The sequence below is a fragment of the Parasteatoda tepidariorum genome, chromosome 6 (genome assembly GCF_043381705.1).
Source record: "Parasteatoda tepidariorum isolate YZ-2023 chromosome 6, CAS_Ptep_4.0, whole genome shotgun sequence".
Lineage (NCBI taxonomy): Eukaryota > Metazoa > Arthropoda > Arachnida > Araneae > Theridiidae > Parasteatoda > Parasteatoda tepidariorum.
In genome coordinates, this window is record NC_092209.1 from 15,197,642 (window position 1) to 15,225,558 (window position 27,917).

The 27,917-nt window shown below is 31.6% G+C and overlaps 2 protein-coding genes across 3 annotated transcripts in view; one reads left to right on the top strand and one right to left on the bottom strand.

Annotated features, from left to right (window-relative positions):
* Nucleotides 1-27,917, top strand: part of LOC107451959 (testicular acid phosphatase homolog) — a 539,537-nt gene that overhangs the window by 134,902 nt on the left and 376,718 nt on the right. The window lies entirely within an intron of this gene.
* Nucleotides 1-27,917, bottom strand: part of LOC107442841 (platelet-activating factor acetylhydrolase-like) — a 164,406-nt gene that overhangs the window by 68,851 nt on the left and 67,638 nt on the right. Inside the window, exon 4 of the mRNA XM_043044717.2 lies at nt 27,108-27,282. Coding sequence (XP_042900651.1) covers nt 27,108-27,282 — 175 coding nt within the window. The remainder of the gene's footprint in view (nt 1-27,107; nt 27,283-27,917) is intronic.

Sequence of the window (27,917 nt, forward strand, 5' to 3'; positions counted from 1 at the left end):
GGAAAAGAGAAAATACTGGTAGAAGAACTATTTCAATATTAGATAATATTCGGGAGGAGTTTATCTATTCTCAACAATAACAATTCACTGTAAGGAAATTTATCACGGCGAAGAAGCAATTCAATATAAAAATTGCATCCGTCAAAAACAATTGGTAGTTATGGATTTTTATTATTTCCGGAAAAAAAACTAGAAAATGTAATTTATTGTTACCAGTTTTTACTCCGGTGCACTGCCAAGATGAGACAATCTAGCGTGACCCACCTGTGGGTCACCCCGGCGTGAACGTGTTAAAAGTACTTGAGAGAAATTTATCATATATATTTGAGAATTGAATCTGTAGTAGTTAATAAAACAAACCAATTATATTCATAAATTAAACAAAATTTTAGACATGTATTTGCTACCACTTTCTTATTTCAACTAGATTTTATATTTAATTGTTCTTTCACGAATTGATTTACCTTCATAATGGTCAAATCGCACTACCAACAGATAGTCAGATCGCATTAACTATACCCCTTGTTTACCAACATCGATAATTGCTTCTCAGGAATTGCTGTTTCTCGGCATGAAACAGTTGAAATTATTCAACTAAAAATATATGTACTAATAAAAACAATTGTCCCGCCTTTTGATACTATTGAGTGGTACTATTGTGTTGATACTATTAGTGAGCACAGATCATTTATCTAAGTAATCATTTTTTGAAATAATCTTTAAAATTAAGAGTATATTTAAGTAACAAATTTTTGCATGCATCACTTTGTGCATGAAGCTGAAAGTTAATCTCTAAATCATTTCACAAATCTCTTTAACTGTAATTCATAATAGCATATTAAAGCAATTTGTATAAAAGAAAAAATAATTGTAAAACGGTTGATAAGATCAGACACCGAATTGAATAACTTTATCTTAAAATGTAACGTAGAATTATGTTATTCTAAGACATAATTCTACGTAATGCTATTATATAAAAGACATAATTCTATGTCTATGTAAAGACAATCCTCTTAACTTAGAAAACAAATAAAATCAAGAACGTAATAATAACACATGTAAATACCTTTAAATTGCAAAAACTTTTGTAGGAAAACAATACCTATATCAATTTTATGCTGCTGATGACCAAACTAATATGAAAATTAATGACGGAAAACTAGATCCTACCATGTGACTTTCCAACAATTAAAAATATAACGGCAACAATGGAAAAATGAGACACCATCATTAGATTTTTTATATATAGTTAGATTACGTCTTATTTATTTAATCGTAACTACCACTGTGATTTACTTTTGAAATTATTTTCTTATAAATATAAATGACCCTTTCGCGCAACGCACCCTTTTCATGAGTAAACCAGTGTCGTCAAGTGCTCCGTTTTCTGCTTAAGTTGTAATAAATTTGTAGCGCTAACTAAACCTTTTATAATATGGATAATTATACCCATTCTTCTAAGGCAGTGTTTCCCAAACTTTTGTCTACCCCTTCTAAATTTTTCGTAACGCTGTGTACGACTAATAAAAAAATGAATGTATTTTTTACTATAAAAAATGCACAAAAGTTAAAAATCACAACTGACTCTTGACACCACTAATTATTAGCTGTTAACTCTGCAAAAAATAGTCAATAGAAAAATGCGTAATCGTAAATTTTCATGGCTAGCTTTGTTTTTAAATAAAATTTTTTGAAATTTTCGTTTGTTGCTAGATATTTCGCATAAGAACTCGTACCCCCACTAAACTGTTCACGTACCCCTGGGGGTACGCGTACCACACTTTGGGAAACACTGTTCTAAGGAGTTACAATGAAACATATTCAACGAAGAATATTCAATATTCATTGAATTTTTTATATGTAGCGAAAATTTTTAATATGTGTAAAAATTACTTAAAATGAAAAATACTTAACTGAAAATGATATAAATTTCCTTACCACTAGAAAATACTTTTTTACAAAACGGAACGAGTTGGCATCTCTGAATAATATATGAGCTCGGGGGTAATACCCCGAAGGGAGGCGAGGCAGTCTGCCACAAAACCTCTTCTCTCTCTTAACCCTTTCGCGCCGACTGTCACAAATACGTGACAGCAAGAAACCGTATAAATCAGGGTAAGAAGATAAAACTGGTAATCAAAGTATTTCTTTAGCAATTTATTTGTGGGCGGAGTTATAATTTTTTGATTTATTTAATTCACCATTANATCATTAAACCCACAAAGAGTGCAAAATATCTAGGAGTCACTATCACCTCTAATTTAAGTTGGAAACAACACATAAATAACATTATTAAAAAAGCGAATGGTGCCTATTGGACCCTCAACTTTATATTAAACTCAAAGTCATCTTTAGACTGAAAATGTAAGCGCACTGTCTATCTAATGGCAATTAGGCCAATTCTAACCTAAGCCTGCCCCACCATTAACACTCTAAGTGATCATTTAAAAAATAAACACTCTATGGCAGAAGGGAAGACTATTAGATAACTTGTCGGCGCCCCTAAATGCATTAGCAATAATAGTATAAAAAGGGATCTAAAAGTTGATGACATCAACATCTATATAAAAAATTTAAATAAAAATTTCTAGGATGAAGCAAAAGCCTGTACCACCAGCAATTTTAATTCACTCCTAGATATAGAACTAATTGACGACAACACTAAATTTAGCCCAATCACTACCCTTTTCCTTAGGGATATGGTGTTGCCGTAGCACACGAAATACACTCAGCCCCAGCCAAACTTAGGTTTTTCTATCAAAATTACTCTTCACACACATAGTAATACATAACATATGCATGGACCGAGGAGGGTGAAACCCCAAGGGGTCGTGCCCGAGGAATATGTAGTATGATTAAGACTAGTGTGTTGGTGATAGTAACCCACACTAAGGCGAGTGGTTATTCAACCAGGTCGCCTGGGTCACCACTGCAACAGAGCTCACGACATAAATTTCTCTCATTGATTATTTTCCTGTTGTATACATCTATTTTATTTTTATCTTATCTTTTATTCAAATTAGGTTGATTATCGTGCGTTGTAAATATTATTTTATATTTAACCCAGACCTTCCTTAATAATATCGGTCATCATAATCTTCATGATTATCTTATTTTATACTGTTTATGATTATATTGTCATTTAATTATACCCCATGCCACCCAACATTTCTTGATTGCCAATGTCACACGAACCCCCTCTCGATTTTTTGGTGCTGAGCACCCCCTCTTCCTCCCATCTCCATTCCTCCTCACTACTCCTCATCATCGATTTATTACTACAGATGAATCGGTTAATGCCGCTTAGCGGCAGCGCACCGAGATTTATGTGATTTCTACCATTTCTACTAACAATATATGCTATAAAAAGTTTTTAAATTTAATTTCTCTTAATAAAATTTTAAATTTTATTAGTCAGCACTTTTTGCATTTTTTGTCGCCCGTGGCAACCCTGCTGGATATGATAGCTTAAAAATATCGAGCAGTGAAAAAATTTTTCATTTAAGGTGCTGAACGAATTTTTTCGTTCTTAAATTCTTTTATATATTTCTCCTTTATCTGTGTTTTAATTTATATCTGTATGAGAGAGAACATTTTTAAACTTGAAATTAAAAAAAAATCTTTTTATAGAATTGTTATTATTTTGTTTGATAAATAGAAGCTTCTTTGCTTATTTTGAAATACACTTCGAATTATGCAAATTTTTTTACATTTTTGTTCGATTCGATTTTACTGATTTTTGAGAAGCAATTTTTCTTAATAAATAAGTGAAAAAATTTAGTTGCTTGCAACAAATAACAGATTTTTTTTTTAAAATTCATTTAAACCCGTGACTAAACATGTAAATGTATATCATTTTATTAAGATATATTATTGACTTTCAATTTCTTTGTGGAATTTGAAAAAATGTAACTCTAAACAAATATTACTAAATGTCAAAATGTTTTCTACCACTTTTCTTAAAAATAAATGTATAATATATTATTTAAAAAATTAGATTTCTTGATGCAGTTAATAGCTGATTTACGATCAAATAAAAAAAGATGCTACCATCGCTAGCATGTATCAATTAAATAGTCTGTATTAATATGCCAACTTATTTCGGATTCGGAACGTTATATATCCTCCTAGAGGTAATGAAATTTAGGTAATTTTTAGTTAAGTAGTTGAACTTATAAGTAATATTTTTACCGCAAAATACCGTAAGATATTCATCTTTATTACCCATTGGCAATATGGGTCTTGTTTAGGATTTTATGGCGTGCGTTGCGATGGTGATCGCTACTGTTTGATAATTTTTTAGAATTCTTTTTTTTTTCCTTTTATTTTCACCAGTAGTCATTCTTAATGTATATACACAGAGATGCCAACTTGCCCCGGACAGCAAATATATTTTTTAAAGTGGTAGTTTATCAATTGTGATTCTTGGTTTAATAAATTCAATTCAGTAGATTCTTATCCACCACTATTTCTAAATAATTCGTTGGCTTATATAATTCACCACTTTATAATAATTTTGTCATTAGCTACCACATCGACTGCTAAATTCAAATTGTTATCACTATAAACTTAGGTAAATTTCTAGATGTATGGGATAGGGGCCGCTGCGCGGCCCAGGTGCCCAATTTTTTTATAAATAAAAATAAAATAATTTTGTCATACTATACCTTTTAAAAAGCAAGCAAAAATAGTCAAATATTTTCAAATTTACTTTGTAGTTATTTACCGTTTTTTTTAAAATTATTTCGGCGTGTAAAGAGCAGTTGGCATCTCTGTATACATAATTAAAATTTAAAGTATTTTTTATATTCTTTTTTTTATTAACTTATAATTACTGTCTTGACGGTGATTTTAATATAAATATGAATACCTAAGAAGGAAAAGTATTTTGTGACATCTTGGAAACACGTATACAGCCAGGATTTGAAAACCAATCGGACGACAAGCATCAATTGAGGCAATTTTTGCAACCCATGATTTGAAATGTTTCGGCGTTTATCGGAGTCAATCCAGAAAAAAAGCATTTGACCAATGTTCGTTCGTTCGTTGTAGTGGAACTGGGTGTCTGAGGCCTTACGGCCCTTTTCTCATTCATCTTGAAGTTAAACTTAGAAACATATATGACAAAATTAAAGTTCGGGGAGCAAATGGAGTTCTTGCAATTGACCAATGAGTAACCAGTGATCGTATTAAAGCGATCACAATTAAAAAAAAAATTGGTTCTGATTGCTGGTTCCAGACTTATGAATTTCTCTATCTGTAATTCGTCTTTTATATAAGTTATGGATTCAATTAATTTAAAAAAACATTTTTCGTTTGCAAAACTAATAAACACGGCTTACCGTTTTGCAGGAAAAGTTTATATATTAGCAATTTACACTTATTTGCAAATTAAAATTTTTCCAGTTATCTGGTGGTGAAATTCTTAAAGAGTATGCGTAGTTATTCTATTGGACTAATTTAACTATTTAATTAGCTACCAATTCATTAAAACTTTGGCAGTCGCCAGTGCCATTCGAGAAACGTCAATTGTATCATCATTTATATTCAGATATTATAATTTTTATTTTAATTTATCTAACATTTAAAAACATCGCAACAACTACATGCTATTAGGTCTTTTCTACCTCGCGGATATTTTTTAACCATCGTAGAACAGTCGACCCAATTTCGGGTTTACGACTACCGATAATCAACTAACTCTATAGCCTTGTAATTTTGAACCCAATCCAGAGGACAAGGGAACTCCTGGATCATATATTGAGAGAAATTTGCCTTCGTGGAGGATGTTTTGATTGAACTAAGCATTTGCTCTGCATAAACCACGAAATAAAGAAAAGGCATGAAAATCTTCACGGCTAGACTGACGGCAAAGGGACTCTATCCCAGGATCCGTCTACCACTAAGGATATTTTACGTCAGCACTGTGGTCGGTTCAAGCCGGATGCGGAATTCGTATCAACCAACCTTTGCTGCGATTCGAACCTGGTTCACCTCATTGGAAGGCGAACGCTCTATCCCCTGAGCCATCACAGTGGTCATGGTACTATATTCCTCGTAGTTATAGTGCTAAATTCGGATAACTAAATATTTTTTTCGAATGATGTATTCATTTTTTATGATTAGAGTATTTACTTATAGCTTTAATTAATCGCTGGATAACTCTAAACTTTACACGAATTCAGCCATATTGGTCAACAAGATCAACAAAAATAAATAATAGGGGTAAACTATTAGGTACTTGGCGCCCTTTCTTTCCCTTAAATGCATGCATAAAGCATATTAATTTTTTTGTAATGAATCACATTGTTTTGTTCTGTAAGGAATGAAATCTAACAGTAAAATGTTCTATTTGTAGCTGCTAATTTTTGACTGTCTAAATTCTTCCGGTTATATTGAAATGACAATTAAACTTGTTCAATAAATCTGAAATTTATTTATTTTTGCCTGAACAAAAAAATTCCAGGCTATAAAAATTTATGAATTTATAATTATTTATTATTTTTGAGTTGCAGATTTTCAACTAGCCAATCGATTTCTTTCCACAAGCTATAGTTTTTATTGAATTTAATAATGTATTCCTTATCAGGATTAACCCCTTGGGGATGGGTTTAAAGCATTCGTACAAAATCAGAATCGAGTTGTAAATAAATAAAAAACGGTAGCTTAAATGCAGTCGTTGCTTATTTGACAGACTTACTTCGCTCTTACTTTAATTATCGTTAGTTTAATCATATATATACTCAATATTAGTTCAAAGTATAACTAAATAATATTATTTTGAACCAAGTAATGGTGAATTAAATAAATCAAACAATTATAACCCTTCCCACAAATAAACTACTAAAGAATTACTTTGATTTTCCAGTTTTATCTTCTTACTCTGGTTGATACAGTTTCATGCTGGCACGTATTTGTGACAGTCGGTGCGAAAGGGTTAATGTCTTTAAAAACGAAATATGCTTAATTTGTTTCGTGGCATATAGTTAAATTGCTAATATTTTATTCGCAGCGAATTTAGTATTCGGAATGTCCACCAAAAATATTAAAGTGGTAGTATTTACTGCCATATTATTAAAATAAACCGAAAATGAAATTTTTAACCCTTTCGCGCCGACTGTCACAAATACGTGCCAGCATAAAAATGTATCAATCAGGGTAAAAAGATAAAACTGGTAATCAAAGTATTTCTTTAGCAGTTTACTTGTGGGCGGAGTTATAATTGTTTGATTTATTTAATTCACCATTACTTTGTTCAAAATAAAACTATTTAGTTATACTTTGAATTAACATTGATTATATATATGATTAAACTAAAAATAATTAAAATAAAAGCAAAGTAAGTCTGTCAAATTAGCAACTACTACATTTAAGTTACCGTTTTTTATTTAATTACAACTTGATTCTGATTTTGTACGAATGCTTTTCTGAATCACCCGTCCCCAAGGGGTTAAAATTCGTGAGAAATTTTTGTCACCTTTATTTAGATTTTTCCCGTCTGGGACCACACTGAATGTAGTGGGATGTTTTATTTTTATTTATTGAAGGCAAAGCAAATACTGATTATCTACCATAATCGAATGTGGCATACCAAATCCGATCAAAAGTTTAAGAAATAATTATCTGCTTTCATTTTTTTCAAGTTGCAGTTATGAATCTTTGACTCATAAGTTAGTTATCAAAATTAAAAGGAAATATATTTAATAAAAATTATCAAGATAGGATGAAAAAAATAATATTGGCTGCATCTATTTCGCTGAAATCGTGCTTGCCGGGCTTCCAACTTTCTATGTACGCTTTATGAAATAATTTCTCCTAGAGATAAGTTTTCATACGTAATATAAAAAAGTATGATTTAGTACATAATTTTGTTTGTTTCAGGACATTTAAAGTTATTTTATTTTATACACTACTACATGTAAATTATTTTAGAAGCTTATTTAAAACTCCTCTTTATTCCAGTTTACTCGTCATGAGGCTTTTAAAATGTTGGTAAAACTCCTAATAATTCTGAAAACTTTAATTTTTAATTGTCTGCCACTGTATAAAATATTTTACCTAAAACGAAGTAAAAAAATTAATTAAAAAATTTAAACTACCACTAATTTTCATGAAAAATTTTAATTGTATTTTTTTCCACTTTATTAATATTATATTGCAGATTTCACACGGGAACATAAATATAAATAGTAGCCAGTATTAAATTGGTAACTATGACGAATTTAAAATCAAATTTACTCTAAGTAATACTTACGCATGCAGAGATGCCAACTTACTCCAGACAGCAAGTAAATACTTCAAAGTGATAGTTATCAATTTTGATTCTTGGTTCAATAAATTCAATTAAGTATATTTTTATCCACCACTATTTCTAAATAATTCGTAGGGTTATATAATTCAATTCTTTAAAGTTGTCACATGAAGTATAACTTTATTACTCGCATATTGTTATTACCTTATAATGGCGGCAAAGAGCTATTTTTCTCACGAACTCCTTTTTGTGCCCCAAAACTGTGTTTTCGCCACGTATGATTTTTAGTTTATTTCAGGATGAATGAGAAACGGTGCACAAGGCCTCAGATGCCCAGTTCCAAAGCGGAGAAGTAGTTATGTCATGCTATACCCTTTAAAAAGCAAGCAAAATTGTCAAATATCTGCAAAAGTTAGTTTTTAGCTACCGTTTTTTTAATTATTTTGGCGTGTCTGCATATGGTAACATGAAGAGCTGAGTGGCTGAACCAGGTAAGTAACATTTTCATAAAATTAAGTCAATAAGAATAAGTCATATAAGAAAATAAAGGCATATTATTAAAATAAAAATTTGGTAGAAAATGGAGGATTTTTTTATAAAAATAATTGGCAACCAAATTATATATGTAAATTAAAAAACGAATGTGTCGAGAGGTTAAAACTGTCCAACCAAATTATTAAAATCAAGGCGGAAATAAAACTTTTGAGATTTCTATGATATTCACCTATTTTTTAAGATTTTTCCCGGCTGGGACCAGTCTGAATGTAGGGGGATGTTTTATTTTTAATTTTGAAGGCGAAGCATGCGCGTTCGAAACTGATTAGTTCTGTTAAAATTTAAGTAAGAGCTAAACAAATTCTGTTTTACATGGAACATAGCTATAATGATGTGACCACCATTTTATGTTATTATCACTAATACATAAATAAATTTAAAAATGTTTCTTTTTCGTCCACAATGCAGAAATGCTAATTGCTCCGCTTTTTGCTAAATCAGGGCTGCCAACACTCAACGCTTATTGCAAAAAATTATTCTAGTGGTAGCTATATTTATGTTTTAATGTATTATTTTTTAGTCGTTTAAGTTCATTTTCCACACCACTACATATTAATGATTTAAGTGTTCATATGCAGCTCCACTTTCAGCTATGCCAACTTGCTCCGCTTTGTAAAATAGTATTTTTAAGTGGTAGCGAAATTTAAGTTACTTTTAGTTTAGTATTTTTCATTTTAAGTAATATTTTCGCCACTAAATCTCAAAAATTATAAGTATGTTATAAAATTCAACGTTAAGTCATCAATCTACTAGTTACTCTATTAAAAAGTAAGCGTAACTATCTTTCTTTAACGAATTTTACCATATAATTTGCTACCACTTTATTAAAACCATTCCAGAAAGCGGAGCAGTTGGCATCCATGCATTTTGCTCCAGTTCCTTCGGGCTAAGGCTTATAGCCCTTTCGAAGGCCGTGGGAAGTATACTTACCACCACTTTTTTACCACTTTTAATTTAGGTATCCATTTGTTCATAATTTCAGCTTTTTTGAAGTGCGTTTGAATAAAATTGGTAACCATTTGTTAGTTTGAAAAAATCATCAGCTATGCATCCCCGGCAAGGGGGACGCTTACAAATACACAAAGAGACTCAGAGAGAGATTTCGAACACAAAACCCTAAGACGAATCACTGGGGCTCCCTGGTTTGTCAGAAATAACATCCTCTATAATGACCTCAAAATCGACAAAATAGACGAGGGCCTTTTTAAACTCAATGCATCCTTTTTTAAAGGTGCCAAAAATTGTTCAATATGCAAATTCAATAAGTTGTTAGACATTGATTTCATAGATGACAATAAAAATTTCAGCCCGATAACCGCTTTTTTCTTAAGCGACTGTGTTCTCTCTAAGCATTTCGGATAATCATGACTATCCCCACTGCCCTAGACAAACTGTGTTCTCTGCACCAATGAAGCCCGGCTATACAGGAGGGAGGCGAGAGAGTGCACAGGGAGTCTTCCCCCTTTTGTAAATAGTGTAAATATTCTTTCTTTATCTTTATCATCAATTTTTTTTATGTATTTATTTTTATGTATGACCCAGATTGGATTTTACCAATTATTGTTCATTCTGAGATTTAACTTAATGTTAACGCAGCCCTTCCCTTGCACCACATATTCTTCAATATATCAGATGAAAGAGCAGATATCCATTCATGGATAGGTACTCTGAAAAACTTGATTAGTTAGTTAGTTTGAAAAAACGTATAATAGTTATAAAATACATAATTCCTCTTAAAGCTAGTAGCATTTATAAAATTTATTTTATAAATAAGAAAGAATAAAAGTCAATAAGTTTCTAATAGGTCGCGTTAAAAATATTTACCGCCCAAAAATGTTATTTTTATAAACTAAATGAGTTTTGTTTTCTCATATCAATTACTATTCTTAAAACAATTTCAATTCCAAAAATATTTTAATTTACTTTTACTAGAAATAAATGGCCCGTTAAAGGGTTAAAAATGTGTCAAAATTACCAAAAATTCGGAAAACTCTGGTTTTTGAAATGTAAAATAACCACCCTGTAAAATATTTGGCAAAAAGCGCAGTAATTTGGAAGGTATGGATAATTGTCATCGAGTATGTATCAGAATTCTATATGTAATAAGATTCCAAATGTATGTGGTAATTAAGGAAATTTAATAATCAATTATTAAAGTATAAATTTAGTTTCCACTTTAAAAATTTCAGCAGACCTTTGGAGGCCCTGTGGATCGAATGAAAATTGGCTAAGTCAAATCAGTTTTTAGAAGTATGTATAAACTAATAGTTTGCCATGTACCATAATTAAGATTTTAATTTTGAAGAAAAAAAAATTGGACTTTACGCGTACAAATATTTAACACAGACGTACAGTGTGCCACTAAAAATGGACCACCCTAAATAACTCCTGAACTAATGATCGTATCTTCACGTTTTGGGTCTCATTCTTAATAGTTTGAGCGGGTGACCTCAAATACATTAATTAATTAGTGCTGACGATATTTTAAGTTACGGAATCACAGACACAAAAATATATTTTCTCTGATTCGACATACCTTTTTTTCCCAACTGATTTCTGATTCCCATGATATGGAGGGTAACCAAGATATGGCGAAAGGCACGAAATGTAAAATTAATATTAAGGGGTCCAAACCATGGACCGCTGTCGGGACCAAATTATTAAAATTATATATCTCAAATTACGGCTACCTTCTATATTTTTGGATGTCATAAACTGGAATCCGTCGAAAAAAAGGAATGTTTATTCAAAGAAAGTGTGTTTTTGTATCTGATTTCATAACTAAAACTATTTTCTGCACTAATAATTAATTAGCATATTTTAGGTCACCCCCTCGAACCATTAAGATAGAATCGAAGAACGTGAACACAACATCTATATGCACATTGATAGGAAACATTAAACTGGTGCTAACGCCGCTAAGATTCATATACCGCATAAAAATAAATCGCACAGAAATAAAATCGCACAAAACCAATCGCACAAAAATAAAATCGCATAAAAAAGGACCGCATAAAAACAGGTTTCACTGTATTTTAAAACATATTTCTTACTTAACACAAAGACAGTCATGAAGCTATGTGGAATATAAACAAATTAATTATGCGTTGAAGTTGCCAGGTACAAAAATCAAAAATATATCACGGTTACAATAAAATACATAAACAAATGAAGAAGGAAAGTGAAAGTTAAATAAAAGACGTAGACTAGAAATAATTATATGATATTTCAACAAATTCAATAGCCGATACGTCGCTGTATTTGATTAATTTTGTTTATTAACATTCTTACTTGTGTGGAGAATCTTAGTTCAAATTTAACACACCATTTTGCTAAAAAACTATCACTTAGAGCTGACGTCATAATTCACATGTGTGGGTATCCGCGATTTTTTTCTTGAAGTGCAAGTACCCAATTACAGCCATGAGCAAATTCTCAATAATAATAATAATAATAATAAATACATAAATAAATATATAAAACGAATCTTTAGATTAAAATGATTTCATTGCTAGAATCCCTTCATTAATATTCCCCGCTACTTTCACTGCATTTTATTTATTTATTTATTTATTTATTTTATTTATTTATTTATTTATTTTGCTATGGCTTAATAATCTTTTTGGATGATAAATTTATTTTCACCTTTAGCTTTCTCTGCAGTTGTGTCATTCATTCCACGCTCTCTGTTAATTATCCAGGGTTGCCAACTTTATTCTGGTGGTAACTAAATTATTGTTTTAAAGTATTAATTTTTATTTATTTGAATTTATTAAATCCAGAATCACAATGAATAAACTGCCAGTTGAAAATATTTATTCGATATCCGGAGCAAGTTGGCATCTCTGTTTATATAAATAAAACTATTTTTATGTATTCTATATTGCATTAATTTCTTCAAACCATTTTAGTAACGATAATAATATTAAAAAAATTAAAAATTTACTCGAATTATGTATTTTTAATAATCTTGGCATTGCCGGTCACCGGTGACCCCCGTGGCACTACAAACAAACTCAATGCCGGTCACCGGAGACCCCCATGGCATTCAACCTGTTAAAACAAACATTTTGTTACTACTAGAAAACATTTATCAGAATCTGGAACAAGTTGACTTTCAGTGAAGAGCTCAGCAGTATATTTTTCAGGGGTATTTTAATCAGGGAAAATGGCAATAAAGGTATGTGAAATGCAGGCATACCAACCTCTGTGCTCTCTGCAAAAATTTTAGTAATTAAACGAATTATAAAGTTAAACCTGCAGAATAAGTATATTTACACCTATTTGTTTTACAGCGTCGCCACGATATAACAACAATAAGTTGCATTTCGTATCATACTTTGACTTTTTGATATGTAATGGTGGAAAAATTATTTATACTGAAAAATAATAAACTAAAAATAACCTAACTATTCGTTACCACTAGAATGTTTTTACCAAGTGAAGCAAGTTGGCTTCTCTGCATGAAATTTGGCACAGGTGACCAAAAATGGGCTGACTAATAAAATTCTAAATTTTTTTAACTCTGTATATCCGATTTATTTAAATTTTGAGCTTTCAAGAAACAACCAAATTAAAATCCTGGTAGTAAGTTTTTGATTAAAAAAGCTTTTTTTTTTTGTTAAATAGTTACCCAATTTAATCTAATACCTTCACTAAATGCTTTGTCATTTATAAGATGTGGCAGTTATCAATGCATTATTTCTTGCTGAAATAGACTGACAGGAAAATATTTTAGTTACCACTTTTTATTTATTGGTAATAAATGCATGAGTCTCACTCCTTTAATGTACCGAAAGGGTTAAAAGAAATTAAAAGTATCAACTTTTTATAGCATTTTTTTTTCATTTTACTTTTTAAACTGAATACCTAATACCTAAATGATCTGATTATCTACAATAGTCGCCTTTGGCATACTAAAGCCAATCAAAAGTTTCAGGTATAAATTGTCAGCTTTCAATTTTTAATATTACAGTTATGAATCTTTGACTCACAAATTAGTTAGCAAAATAAAAAGGAAATATATATTTAAAAAATTGAAATTATTAAGATAGGATGGAAAAAATAATAGTGGCTGCAACCGTGTTTGCCGGGCTTTCAACTTTCCATGTGAGCTTTTTGAAATAATTTCTCCTAGAGGTAAGTTTTCGTGCATAATAAATAGCATGATTTAGTAAATAATAATTTCTTTTGTTCCCGGAAATTTATTTTAAAGTTATTTTATTCTATACACTATACTACATGTAAATGATTTTAGAAGCTTATTTAAAACTCCACTTTATTCCAGTTTACTCGTCATGAGGCTTTTAAAATGTTGGTAAAATTCCTAATAATTCTGAAAACTTTTATTTTTAATTGTCTGCCTCTCTATAAAATATTTTGCCTAAAATAACGCAAAAAAAGTTAAATTTAAGAAAAGGAAAGTACCACTAATCTTTTATGAAAAATTGTAATAATATTTTTTTCGTATGCTTTTGAGACTTATTGAATTTCCATTCAAAAATTAATATATATAGTAGCCAGTATTAAGCTGGTAACTATGACGAAGTTAAAATGAAATTTACCATTATAGGAACGGTATTGCGCTACGCCACGTGTTGAAATGATGAGTTCAATTGGGCATCTCTGTAAAACCATTGGATTATTTAGAAGAAGTTGTGAGTAAAAACCTCCTAATACGAATTTACTAAACCTAAGGCTCCTATACTATCAGAGCTGACCTATCAAGCAATATTGGAGCAAACAAGTTCGCAAGTTAACGTTATTTTAGTATTAGTTATGTTATTACAGAGATGCCAAGTGTGCCGGACACACCAAAATAATTTAAAAAACGGTAAATAACTACAAAGTAAATTTTGAAAGTAGTAGACAATATTCGCTTGCTTTTGAAAACGTAAAGCATGTTATAAGTACTATAAAGTGGTGAATTATATAAGCCTACGCATTGTTTAGATATAGTGGTGGATTAAAATCTACTAAATCGAACTTATTAAACCAAGAATTACAATTAATAAACTACCACTTGAAAATATTTATTCGCTGTGCTTATGTTACCTCTTTGCTCCAACAATAATTGATAAGTCGGCCTGTCTAATTCAGGGGCTCTAACTAAACCAAGAAATATACAATGAAAGACTGCCACTCGAAAATATTAATCCGCTGTCAGCAGCAAGTTGGCACCTTCAAGGACAAAGAGTTAACCTTTCAATTGCAGCATATATTTTAAGTAAACTTTTTATACTAGAACAATATGTTAAAAAATTGTAGAATTGCTATTTCATTATTAATAGTTATCTACAGCAATAAAATAACTTCTTAAATACATAGCTGCCAACTTGCGCGTGCGTTGAAAAAGATTTAAGAGAGTGATAGTCATAAAATACTTTTGAAATTGAAATTTTTTTTCGAATGTTAAAGCTATTTTATCAACACTCGCAAGGATATTTGTCTAACTAATCTGCCTCACATACATATATTTAATTTATTTATTAGTTGTAGGACAATTTAATTTTAAATTTTTAAAATTGAGAGTTTTACTCTAAAATATTTATATTACTACCACTAAGGAAAAAATTTCTCAATTGCTGTACAAGTTAGCACCTATGTCAATAAAGTGAAGTACAAGGCCTATAGTTTTTAATGAATACTTAACCGAAAGCTAAATTTCCGCATTTTCCACAAGAAATTATTTTTATATTTAAAGTGGTTTTAATTTACTTTTGTGCAGAATTTTAATTCAAGTAAACCTCAGTACAAAGATATATGTATGTTCACTATCTTCGGGAAAAAGATATAGGTTCGCTAAAGAGGTATTCTCTTTAAAAAAGGACAAGAAAATTCAGATATATAACGCCGAAAAATATTTTGACGAAATTAATATAATGGTTAAATAATTAAAAAAAAAATACGGACTTTCATTGGTGTTTTCTAAGGTTAGTAAAATTATTATGAATAAAATTCAGAAAGATAAGTGAAGAAAAATGCAATGTATATTTATTACTCTTATAGTACTAAATTTTTATTAGTATATCCGATAATATATTTTTATAATTTGGCTTTATTGGTGTAACATTTTATAGAAGTATAGTAATACCACAATCAATCGTTTCAACAATAATTCGAAAATTAAAAATAAGGACTTACATTGGTGTTTTTTAAGGTTAGTAAAATTATTATGAATAAAATTCACAAAGATAAGTGAAGAAAAATGCGATGTATATTTATTACTCTTATACTAAATTTTTATTAGTAAATCCGAAAAAATATTTTTATAATTTCGCTTTATAGGTATAACACTTTATAGAAGTATAGTAGACAACAGCTGCTGCAAACGGAACATATAATCCTATAAACTATACATTAATTGTTCGAATGCTATTACTAATAAAAACATCATTGAAGATTATTTTCATAGTAAATAAAAGCACGTGAGAAAATGTTTTAACATAAATTTATAAATAAGTTTTTTTTTGTGAGTAGATTTTATTTGGAAAAAAAAACTTTTTACTTAATTCATGACTCAACAAAAATCTCATTTGTGAGCATTTCATTACATTTTCCGTATAAGTTAATTTACAATTAATATTTAAATCTGTTGAGTCGCAAAGTCCTCCATGTTCCCATAACAAATCAAAACCTCTGAGGGTACTGGATTGGAGATCGATCGTTGTCTGATTCAGGTAAATATTACGATCAGTGGATGAATGAATGGAAGTGTGAATGAGTCCGCCCTATAAAACGGGCTGTGACGTGCGTGTGCCTGAGGACGAATTCTTGGCCATAGGATGGCGCCACTGAAGAACAAGAAACGCACACTCTGCCTTAAATTTGCTCGGTTTCACCAAGCAGGCTTGCCCGTGTGGCAAGTGACATTAGAAACAACAACAACAATTAATATTAAATTGAACTCTGTCTAAATAAAATTTGACCTAGGTAACTTTAAACTAATTTTTTTGTTGCTAGAAACTTTTCAATAACTGCTATCCCGCCATTTAACATAAAAAGGAATGCTAAGTATAACGATTAATTATTTTAATCCGTTGGATAAAATATAGATGATGTCGATTAACTTTACTAAAAACTAATTATAACGATTACTTATTCAAAATATTTAATTGATTAATTTATACTAAATGTAATAAATTTTAACGATTAATCGAATTGATTGATAGAAAATATCGATTAATTTTATATCGAAATAATCATAGTCACTGCTATTTTTCACTGTTACTTTTGAATCACAGTAGCAGTTTTGCCCACTTCTAGTAAAAACAATTACCGAAAAACAATCACACTCAAACAATTATTTAAACATGGTTATAAAGAAAGAGAATTGCATTAATTTATAAGATTATATATAAGAATAGTTTTAAGTATACTATAATTCTGAATATGGTTGTGTCAAAATGTAATGGGTGTTACCCGGCAAAAATGCCCGGATCTGGGTACCCAGCATTCGGTCTTGAGACTATATTACCGGTTTTGAATAACCGCTGGGCTCGTGAAATACGGTTGCTAGATCACCACAAGTGACCTATATTAGGGTCCCGTGGGACTTGAAAATTTTAAAAAGTGGTAATGAAAATAAAATAAATTTCGTTACTTTATTTTCGTGTAACCACCACTAAAAAATTTTTTCCAAAGAAAATATATATACATGAAAATTACATCTTCTAACCAACTTAACGACAAAGTGATAGTTTAAATTAAGAAATATCTCCTAATAATAACCTAAATTTACTACAATTACTAATACTTTCTAAGGACAGCTGGAACCCTGTTTAGGGTTGTAGTATATTCGTTTTTTTTTTTTTTTTTAATANCGATGTATATTTATTACTCTTATACTAAATTTTTATTAGTAAATCCGAAAAAATATTTTTATAATTTCGCTTTATAGGTATAACACTTTATAGAAGTATAGTAGACAACAGCTGCTGCAAACGGAACATATAATCCTATAAACAATACATTAATTGTTCGAATGCTATTACTAATTAAAACATCATTGAAGATTATTTTCATAGTAAATAAAAGCACGTGAGAAAATGTTTTAACATAAATTTATAAATAAGTTTTTTTTTGTGAGTAGATTTTATTTGGAAAAAAAAACTTTTTACTTAATTCATGACTCAACAAAAATCTCATTTGTGAGCATTTCATTACATTTTCCGTATAAGTTAATTTACAATTAATATTTAAATCTGTTGAGTCGCAAAGTCCTCCATGTTCCCATAACAAATCAAAACCTCTGGGGGTACTGGATTGGAGATCGATCGTTGTCTGATTCAGGTAAATATTACGATCAGTGGATGGATGAATGGAAGTGTGAATGAGTCCGCCCTATAAAACGGTCTGTGACGTGCGTGTGCCTGAGGACGAATTCTTGGCCATAGGATGGCGCCTCTGAAAAACAAGAAGCGCACACTCTGCCTTAAATTTGCACGGTTTCACCAAGCAGGCTTGCCCGTGTGGCAAGTGACATTAGAAACAACAACAAAAATTAATATTAAATTGAATTCTGTCTAAATAAAATTTGACCTGGGTAACTTTAAACTAATTTTTTTGTTGCTAGAAAGTGTGTGTAATCATCACCTCCTACATCAAAAAGCCTCCACACGGTCTTTTATAAGTAGACTGCTAAAAAAGTGAACCAGTTGTGCGCATGAACCCAAAACCTTATATAAAAGTAATTGAGAGAAATTTATCATATATATTTGAGAATTGAATCTGTAGTGGTTGACAAGTTAATAAGGCAAACCAATAATATTCATAAATAAAACAAATTTTTAGTCATATATTTGCTACCACTTTCTTATTTTAACTAAATTTTGTATTAAATGACTCGTTCGAAAAGTGGACATCCATCACGGTGGTCTGATCGGACTACCTATAAAAAACCGTGTGGAGGCGTTGGTGCAATAAATTCAATTTCCAACCAGTCTGGCTGAGGTTCTCTCATTGTCGAGCTGACCATGTGAGGTTCTCGAGGTTTATTCTCCGTGTCATACAAATATGTGCTTAGTCTCATACATAATATTTTTGATTAAAGGAAAATTCGCTCCTCTTTTCAATAACTATCGTTTCTGTTTACACTAGTGCAAAATAAATTTTCTAGCAGCTATATCTGGTAAATAGTTCGATAAAAAACTATACGATATTTATATTGTTTTCATAAATGGCCGAGTACCCGGAACCAGCCGTGTAATAAATAAAAATTTCACCAAATACCTGGAGCTGATCGTTGTAACAAATTTTGCCGGGTTCCAGTGCTAGTAACACATATTATGTTATGAAAAAAAGCTATACGATATTTATATTGTTTTCATAAATAGCTGAGGAACCGGTAGCGTAACAAATAAATTTTGCTGGTTTCCAGTACTAGTAACGCAGAGATGCCAACTGCTCCGGACACGCTAAAATAATTAAAAAAACGGTAAATAATTACAAACTAAATTTTGCTAAGATTTGACTATTTTTGCTTGTTTTTTAAAAGGTACAGTATGACATGACTACGATAAACGGGTGAATTATATAAGCCTACTAATTATTCAGAAATAGTGGTGGATAAAAATCTACTAAATTGAAATTATTAAACCACGAATCACAATTGATAAACTACCACTACAAAATATTTATTTGCTGTCCGGAGCAAGTTGGCATCTCTGGTAACGCATATGATTTTATGACTATTTTAAGAAGAAGAAAGCTTACGCCAAATTTGGCGACCCTACTACGGCAACCCTACGTGTTATATGTGGTATTTCGTAAACAAATTATTTTGCTTACTGGTTAGATTGAATGCCGTGAAATACTTTAACTATGGGTATTTGGGATCTGCCTGAGAGTGAAAAAGATGCTGTTGAATTGTTACAAGGATATGGAATTATACCGAAGACGGTTTTCAATCAGTGCTAAAAGCAATAGCCAAAAGATTTCCACCGAAAAAATAATTCTGCAACTTATTCAAATTCGAAACCGGAAGAGTTTAATAGCTATTTTATATTTTAAAACAAAATAATATAAAAAACTGTATTTGTTATAAGAAATAATGCACTATGTGATGTCGAAATAATATGTAATCTAAAAGGTTATTAAAATATATGCTTATAATTTTGTTTATAAAATACTTAGTTTTATAAAAACAAATTGATTTCAATTTTTTCTACTTACGCGAAATTTAGCGATTTATGCGAATTTTGGCCTGGTTGCGTTAATACGTAAGTACCAAAAAAACAATAATTCAATTATTGGTGTATAATGAGATCTATTAGCTACATTGATGGATTGAAGTTTGGCGATGTGGCTCAATTTTTGGAAAATTCTTCTCATTTTATATATCATTTTAGTGACGCATTGTAAAAACTTTACCAACCAGAGTAAAAAATGTGTGTGCAGGAAAAAAAAATTGCGCATACACTTACAAAGTATCCGAGAAATGGAAGGAACAAAGACATAAATCCATCTAAAAATTAATTATTATTCAGAGAAAGTATGCTTTTGAGTCTGGTTTCGTTGTCAGAAATATTATCTACTACTACTAAAGCTTCTGAAACTGTGGGTCGCGACTGCAATTTGGGGTCACAGGGCCTGCAACATGCCAAAACTGTTAGCAATTTCGATATTTCTTTAATTTACTTTAATAATTTTACAATTACCAAACATCTTTACACAATGTATATGAAAATTACATAAAACAACACAGGCAAAGAAAAAAAGAAAACTTTTTTTGCATTTTTTAATAATGAAAACGTTTATGACTATAGTTATTGTTTGAATTGTAAATTACTAATTTCCGAGTAATTAAATTTATTTTTACTGTCGTATTATGTCTATATTATGTCTGCTTGTTTAAAATTTTCCCATTCATGAGTAAAAATTTCAAGTTAATGACCTAACTGTATTTACAGGTGAAGTGTAGAAACTGACATTAACGCTTGCGTATTGATATTACAAATGTTTCGTAGTTATTTTAGGATTCCCACACCAAACAGTTTATGTAATCTTGGTCTACTCAAAAGTCAATCAAGCATTAAGATTGCATTTTAGTTAGTATATGCTGTTGTTCAATAAAAATATCTACATAAGCGACAAAAAATTCAGAATTGAGATTCTAATAAATTTAGCATTTTTGTAAGATAAGCTATTCATTGCAATAAATAAATAAAAATTAAATTTTGTTTCAGCAGTTTTTTGAAATTCTATTTTAGTATTCATAGTATCAGCAAACACATTGCAAACCTGTCAACTTTCGCTCGATTTGAAACTATACTTTCTGAGATGTAGTAAAAACTAGAGATGGGTCAAACGTAACGGAGCAGTGACTTGTCACAGTGGCTGCTCCAGTCACTGTGACATCCAGCTCCAACCAAAAAGTTAACACAGTGAAAAAATCACTGCTACTGTCACTGTGACAAAATTCACTGCTACTTTAGCTGTCACAAATTTCACTGCTACTTTCACTGTGATAAATTTCACTGCTACTGTCTCTGTGACAAATATCTCAGCTACTTTCACTGTGACAAAAACCACTGCTACTGGCACTGCGACAAATTTCACTGCTACTTTAGCTATGACAAATTTCACTACTACTTTCACTGTGATAAATTTTACTGCTACTGTCGCTGCTCCAAAAATCACAGTGAAAATGCTGTTTTTCTCAGTTTGATTTCCTTTGACTGCGAATCGCTGCTCCATACCTCTGGAAGCATTTTCCTTGCTCTGCTGTGATTAATATTGCTGTTATTTTTGATCGAATATCATAACGGCCAACGGCGTCCAGTTACTCTTTGAGTTTGAACGTAAAGCCAAAATATCTATTTTGATCATTTGTATAATTTGCTAAGATTCCTATAATTTGTGGTCTGATAAAATTGTTATATAATGAAGAATCTTTAAGATAGTCGTATTACAACATTTTTTTCTCTCGCATATTTTTGAAAAAAGTTAAATTTTTATTTATCCTGAAAATTTAAAGCAAAATATACTTTTGCTTTAGATACCTTACCTTTTCTTAGATGAAGGTTGACATTTTCGATAACAGCTATCCCACCATTTAATACAAAAAGAACTGCTAAGTATAACGATTAATTATTTTAATCCATTGGATAAAATATTGATGATATCGATTAATTTTACTAAAAACTAATTATAGCGATTATTTATTAAAAATATTTAATCGATTAATATACACCAAATTTAATAAATTATAACGATTAATCGAATTGATTGATAGAAAGTATTGATTAATTTTATATCGAAATTTTCACTGTCACTGCTATTTGTCACTGTTACTTTTGAATCACAGCAGCAGTTTTGCCCACCTCTAGTAAAAACAATTACCGAAAAACAATCACACTCAAACAATTATTTAAACATGGTTATAAAGAAAGTAAATTGCATGAATTTCTAAAACTACACTCATGTCCATAAATTAAGGATAATTCAGAATCACACTGAAATCAAACTCTAAAATTAAAATTTCACCTGTAGAATTATCACACACATCCTGAAGAAGAATGCAAATTACAGGAAACCACTAGATGACACTGGTAGTACGTCACGATGACGAGAGTGTAAGAGAGATGTATATAAGGAATGGTGGCAAAGAAGTAAAATTGTTTAAAGCGCTTTAGAAGCCTTTCAGTGCAATAACCGCATAGTTATGGCACAAAGGAAGCATTTGGATGATTTTTTACGTGGCAGAATCATCGGACGACTGGAATGTGGACGTACCCAGCTGGAAGTATCCGAGGAACTTGGAATCACCCAGAGTGTCATCTCCAGGCTTTGGCAACGATTCCAAGATGATGGTAATGTGAGTAGACGTTACAGCACAGGTCGCCCCCGAGTTACAACGCCGAATGAAGACAGGTATTTGGCAGTTACTGCCAAAAGAAACAGACGGAGCAGAGCATCAGACCTGTCTCGTCAGCTCTCTTCAGCTACCAGTACGACAGTTTCAAGGCAGACCGTGTACAGACGCTTAGGGCACATTGGTTTATATGCTCGTAAGCCTGTCAGATGTGTTCCACTTACCGCAACTCACTTACGCCTGCGATTAGCCTGGAGTAGAGAGCATGCATTGTGGACACCGCAACAGTGGTCTTGTGTGATGTTTTTCGGCGAGTCCAGGTTTAGTTTGCAGTCTGATTCTCGCCGGACTTTCATATGGAGAGCGCCAGGTACCCGTTACCACCAAGACAACACCATTGAACGACACCGTTACGGTGGTGCAGGATGGCTCGTTTGGGGAGGAATTATTCTTGGTTCCAGAACTGACCTGCATGTTCAGAGTGTAACGATGACAGGCCACATCTATAGGGATGTCATTCTGGAACAACATGTACGTTTGTTTCGGGGCGCCATGGGTGCTGAATTTCTGTTTATGGACGACAACGCCCGTCCTCACCGTGCAAACATTGTAGACGAATGCCTTCAATCGGAGGATATCACCCGTATGGATTGGCCAGCATACTCACCGGACTTGAATCCAATAGAGCATGTGTGGGATATGCTTGGCCGACGAATTGCAGCCCGTCAACCCCCTCCCACCTGTCTACCGGACTTTCGGAGGGCATTGCTTGATGAGTGGTGTAATATTCCCCAAGATCAGATTGATAATTTGATACTCAGCATGCCTAGGCGTTGTACGGCCTGTATTGCATCGTCCGGGAGACATACTCCGTATTAACCATCATACTAACCATGTTATACTGTTTTTTGTAAATAGGTTCTTTTTTGAAATTTGCTCCAGGGAGTAAAAATCGCAATTTTTATTAATTATGTCAAACATATAGCATCTTTTTTTCTCTTTATCTTTTGTTTAATACATAGACTTTACAAATAAGTCAAATTTGTTTGGCTTCTGTCTCTTTCTGTGCCTGAACTTCATTACCCTTAATTTATGGACATGAGTGTATATATAAGAATAGTTTTAAGTATACTATAATTCTGAATATGGTTGTGTCAAACATAAATGGGTGTTACCCGTCAAAATTGCCCGGATCTGGGTACCCAGCATTCGGTCTTGAGACTATATAACCGGTTTTGAATAACCGCTAATTCATACGAAGAAATATGTCTCTTAGTTTAGTTGTTATTATTGTTCTTTACTTATAAACAGGGCTCGTGAAATACGTTTGATAGATCACCACAAGTGACCTATAATAAGGTTCCCGTGGATCTTGAAAATTTTAAAAAGTGGTAATGAAAATAAAACAAATTTCGTTACTTTATTTTTGTGTAAAGAACACAAATTTTTTTTCCAAAGAAAATATATATATATACAGGAAAATTACAGCTTCTAACCAACTTAACGACAAAGTGGTACATTAAATTAAGAAATATCTTCTAATAATAACCTAAATTTACTACAATTACTAATACTTTCTAAGAACAGCTGGAACCCTGCATAGGGTTGTAGTATATTCGTTTTTTTTTTAAATATTTATCTGATTTTTTTTTCTCTCAGAATTGAGTTCGAACGATACTCTTTTTTCAACAGTCATCACAGACAAAAGTCCTATTTTTACTTATCTTCCCACAGTCACGTATTTTTCAAATTTCCGATTCTGACGTTTGTAATAATAATGTGAATAGAAATTCAAAAAATCACGTCGAAACTCTGAGCAATAACTGAAGCATTGCGATCGAAAACCACTCAAAATTATTATGAAGTCATGTTTTATATACTACTCAATTGGTTTATACATTTTTAGTGGTAGATACTTTACAGTTTTGTATTTTATTTTAGTTTATAACCGTCGTTGAAGACAAGGGAACTCCTGGTTCAAGGCTTGCAAGAAAATGTGCCATTGTAGAGGACTTTCTGATGTGGGGTTTTTCTTTTTTATTTTTTTTATATTTTTAACATTTACGTTGCATAGAAAGGAAAACCACGAAAATCTACCACGGTTAGCCTCACAGCAAGGAGAGTCTAACCCATGATCTGTCTTTCACTGAGGACATTTTACGTCAGCACTGGGGTCGGTGCGAGCCGGGTGTGGAATTCGTATCGACTAGCCATCGCTGGGATTCAAACCCTGGTCACCTCATTGGAAGGCGAATGTAGTTTTCAATTAAAAATACCGGAATTTTTTAGATTATACAAAAATCTCCGGTTGTAACTATCTGTTCGAAAAACAATGTTAAATTGCAATGAAATTACCTCAAATCGAACTATATTTGAAAAATTTATTATTCTAATGCCATATTCGAAACTCATTTGTTGAAATAATATCTTCTTAACGATATCAGTTGGAAAAACAATATGAATTTGCTATTGAAATCGGCGAAAAATCTTTGACTTCAGTCCCACAAATGTGCTTTCAAAATTTCCGTGACGTATTAATTTTGTATCAAAAATATGGAAAAATCCTTTCCATTCATTGTTGTTAAAGAAAAATAATAAAAAGGATAGACAGAAGTATTTATAAATGTTAAATCCAATCATGGTAAGTGACACCAGATGGCGTATATGCAAGGGGAAAATTGTAGTTGTAGATTTATGTAATTGCAGATTAGTAGTTGTATGTAAGTGCAGACCGATGAACCAACTGTCACCACATCCTTTAACACGTTGAGCGCCACTCTAATTTTACATGGCTTGCCAATCTGGCCACGGTAAATAACTACTAACTAAATTTGCAAATATTAGACGGTTTTTTCTGTTTTTTTAGAAGGTTTATCATGACATATCTGACAAAAGTGGTGAATTTTATATGTCTACGAATTGCTTAAAAATAGTGGTGGATAAAAATCTACTAAATTCAATTTATTAAGCTAAGAATCACTATAATTAAGTAAATTTTGAATAGATTTTCTGCAATTACATAAAAGAGTGTAAATTTTATTGTTCTATATCATGTTATACGCTGTCAGCCAGCTACTTTTAGCTGCCTATGTGAAAGGTCAGTGTCAGCAAGCTGTGGCAGATGCAGCCTAAATGTAATTTCAGAGTTAGCCACCGGTGGTTGACGCAGCCTAAATGTAATTTCAGTGTCAACCACCGGTGGTTGACGTGGCCTAAATGTAATTTCAGAGTCAGCCAACGGTGGCTGAATGGAAAGTCCAGCGTCAGTCACCGATGACTGACGCGGCGCTCAACGTGTTAATAAAATTGTTTGTTTTAAAATAAAGTCACCTAGCATTACTTATAACCCTTTTATACAGTCGAAAGCTATCGACGACCTTACAATATAGAATAATCGACCCAATTTCCCATCGAAATTTTTTCCTGTCACGTGAACTCGGGGAGTTTTGACAAAGCATTAGCGTAAAATTTTTTTATATTACTACCCGCTAATTCTCAGATAATACACATTTTTAAAAGTAAAAACATAACTTTGAAATAACGGATAGATTTTTTTTATTATTTTGACATTCTTAAAAAAAATTCTTAATATTTCACAAATTTAAAGTAAATTCGTTATATTTCCGAACTTTTTATTATGTTGTATTTAGTATTTCATTCATTTTTATCATAAGCATTTCAAATGTAAATATTTAATTTTTATACATGGATGTATTCAACAAAATTTCGAATTTGGAAAAAAAAAAAAAAAACAGCCGGGAAGGTGTTAATCTTTTCATTGTCCACCAACAATTCTCGGAACCCTTATTTTAACCAATATTAAATTGACCACCTGTCCATGTATTAAATTAAAAGTTCACATAATGTATAAAATATGGCTCAGTGGTTAAAGCACTGAACTGTCCTTGAGAAGAGCTGGGGTTCGATCCCCGATGGCAGCTTGAAGCCCATCCAGTTTCAGATCGATAGGTACCAGGTTGTATGGAAGAAGGCGGCCTATGCGCAGTGCTGATCTTATTGTCCCAATCATACCGTTGGTCACGAAATTATTGAGCCATAACATGTATGACCACCTGGCCCACAACAGGCTGTTGTGGGAATGCTTTTTCTTTATATTGTGTAAAATAGAAATGAACAGTTTATGCAATTCCTTATATTTCATATGCAAGCGAATTATGATAATATTTTTGACTAAAACTAAATATTTTCGAAGCAAAATCATCTTTAAGTCAAAATAACATAATTTTTAATTAATTTTTTTCTTTCTTTTACACGTTATTTTATTCTAATAGATTTAATATATTTTATCATTAATGATACAAATAAGAGCCAGCAAACTCTTATGAATCACTTATTAAACGTTATATTAAGGGGAAAAACAAAGTGCAAAAAAAAAAATTTAATGAAGGAATGTTTTAACCATATTTAATTTTTAGGACCCATTCTCGGATGGGCTTAAAATTGTTTAGAAAAAGAGATGAATCCCACCTGTTGATTCCTGATTGCAAACTCTCCTTTGCCAGGTTTGACTTTTTGAAAAAGCATCCACTTTTTTAGTATCACATTATCATCTTTATCCTTCTCATAATCTTGGCTTTTTTTTGTTGGAATTTCGTCTCCAATTTTTTTCTCGAAGTAGAAAGACATGCAAGCTGAGTAGTCCCTGAAAAAAATTGAAACATTTAGTACCAAAAATTAGAAAGAAGCAAAGTAATGTATGCAAAAATGAAGAAAGAAAACACAATATACTAGTACGTTATAGGCCATGGCTGTCCAACTGCAAAGATCCCACGGACCAGAATTCCGGTCACTGATCACCTGGCGGACCGCAGTTTGAAAAAGTTGAACAATAACCTCTTACCTCTTATACAATAACAATTGATAGCTGAATTATTAATTACAAAACAATGGAACAGAAGGATTATAAAACAATATGATTACATTTTAATGGGAAAACTGAGGCCGATCAGCCTGAATAAGAAGTTGGCGGGCCGCCAGTTGGACAGCCCTGTTATAGGCTAAACTTATTCCGCACAAGAACAGCAAAACGCAACACACGCGTGTATATAATATCGCTAATATGCGAAAATAGTGGCACAACTCTAATAACACGCATTTTGAGCTAAAAACTGGTGTAAATATGAAAATACACATTCTTTCAGCAGCAATACTAGCATAAGTTATAATTCAACTTGAAGGTAATCTTCGTTTAAGCAAACTAAAGCATTTCTCACGCATTTTGCTTAGCAATGAAAACTTTAAACCCACTTATCTCAACACTTGATTTATATATATATA